General features: G+C 34.3%; 1 protein-coding gene across 1 annotated transcript in view; it reads left to right on the top strand.

Annotated features, from left to right (window-relative positions):
- Ispd (isoprenoid synthase domain containing) overlaps positions 1-1,616 on the top strand; it is a gene marked incomplete at its 5' end in the record, with an annotated part of 254,789 nt that extends 253,173 nt beyond the window's left edge. The window contains 1 exon segment of the mRNA XM_013510696.1: positions 1,139-1,616. Coding sequence (XP_013366150.1) covers positions 1,139-1,243 — 105 coding nt within the window.
- Between the last annotated feature and the right edge of the window lie 245 nt (positions 1,617-1,861).

Raw genomic sequence — 1,861 nt, 5'->3', positions numbered from 1 at the left:
AAAAAAAAAAAAGAAAAGGACAAAGAGGGAAAGACTTTAGGGAGATTGTTTATGAGATCATTTGAGTCACTGAGGACAAAGATGTTACGCTGGCATCATACTTAATGATTTTGTCTAAGGTGTAAGTGTACAAAAGTGATCAGGATGTTGAAGCAGATATCTGGGGTTGAAAGAAGGCATTAAAGGCAATGCCAAAGTTCAGACATTGCTGACCATATCTTTTTAAATTAGCACATTTTGTAACATGGAGATTTTTCTTTAAAGAAAAGAAAAATGAAGAATAAATATAATGGTATAAAATTTCAAAACAAGATTGTCAGAGAACAACAATGGTTAATACGTTGCGTATTGTTATCTTCAAAGTAATTGCTCAGGTTATAAGATATAGACATAAAAAATTGCTCAAACGATAAAGACATAAACCTTTCTTTTCAACAAACTAGTAGCAATTAGTAGTATAACTACCTTAACATATATATATATATATAACTTGTATGTATATAAAGTTTGAATATATATAATTTGTATATATATAACTTGTATATTTATACAGTTAAGATAGTACCTTTGTCTCCACTTTTCCTTCACATTTTAGTATCTTCATACCTTCAAGAATCTTAAATAGTTAAACAATTAGCTGATTTTCACAGTCAATATGATTCCAATGGCAGAACCGTATCTTAGCAACTTGTAAGATAATGCATTGGATGAATTTGCCTCATCTTAATTTCACAAGCAAGTCCTTCCCCACCCTAGTACTCATGAGCGGTTCATAACAAAGTAAGAAGACACTCAGAAAGGAGCGGAGAAAGTGCTCATATCGCCGAGGAAATACACTTCAGTGGCGAACCTAAACTGGTCAGAATTGGATTAAGGGAAAGTAATCTCTTGGGTCTTTTGATTAGCATTGGAAATTGTGAAAGCGTTGTTCTTTATGTCTGTAGCAAACTGTTTTTTCTTCTTGTCTATAGTGAAACGTGGTTGCAAAAGTGCTTCCTTTTTCTGTGGGGGACTCAGTCCCAGACAGGGGTTAAAATCTGAGTTCATGAAATGTCGAGTCCAGGGAGAAGCAGCTACTACAAAGTGGCTCATTATGTTTTCTATCTGAAATAATTCTTGTTTTGCCCTTTACTTTCAGGATGAACGGAAGCTACAGGAGAGCTTAAGGCAAGGTGCCATCATTATCGCTACCTTAATGAAAGAGAGAAATTTTGCCCTCGTTGGTCAGCTGCTGGTAGCGTGAAGGACACAGAAAGAAATTGTCGTTCAGGCTTCTGAAGACACTTGCCTGTCTATCATCGCCTCTCCTTCCCCACCCCTGCTCCCTCTCACTGTCAGCAGGAGAAATGTTCCAGTTGTTTTGTACATCTTAGAAGTTAGGGAATGTGGTGCTTAGATAATAAAAGTGCATCGGTGTTTGTGTCTGTCAAGTTGGGTGTGTCAAATATAAAGAGTAAGTAGGTGAGCAACAACTGCTTTCGTATAAAGTATGTTTTCACCAAGTTCAAAAGTGAGAGTGAGATAATAATGGTGAGCTATTCCTTCAAGGAATGAAAATTTAGAAAACTTCAGTTATTATCTTAACTCTGTTATTTAATAAATCACAGTATAATGAATAAGGATCTAAAATTGTCCTCTCAACCTGTGACATTTTATCTTTTTCTCTTGTACTGGAATTTTCCAATCCATGAAATAGATTACAGAAAATAGAACTACTTTAAACATTCTTATCATTTGCCTCTTATTTCTGTAGATCCCTAAAGCAGATGTAATCTTTTGCTTTTTTGTTATTTTTAAGTTGACTTTTTAAATTTTTAGGACAATAAAAAATAAAAATGATACAGAATTTCAAAACAACATG

This window comes from Chinchilla lanigera, unplaced genomic scaffold (assembly GCF_000276665.1).
Source record: "Chinchilla lanigera isolate Chin_1 unplaced genomic scaffold, ChiLan1.0 scaffold00009, whole genome shotgun sequence".
Taxonomy (NCBI): Eukaryota; Metazoa; Chordata; class Mammalia; order Rodentia; family Chinchillidae; genus Chinchilla; species Chinchilla lanigera.
Note: the sequence above shows the minus strand (reverse complement) of the source record. Positions and strands in the feature narration are given on the sequence as shown.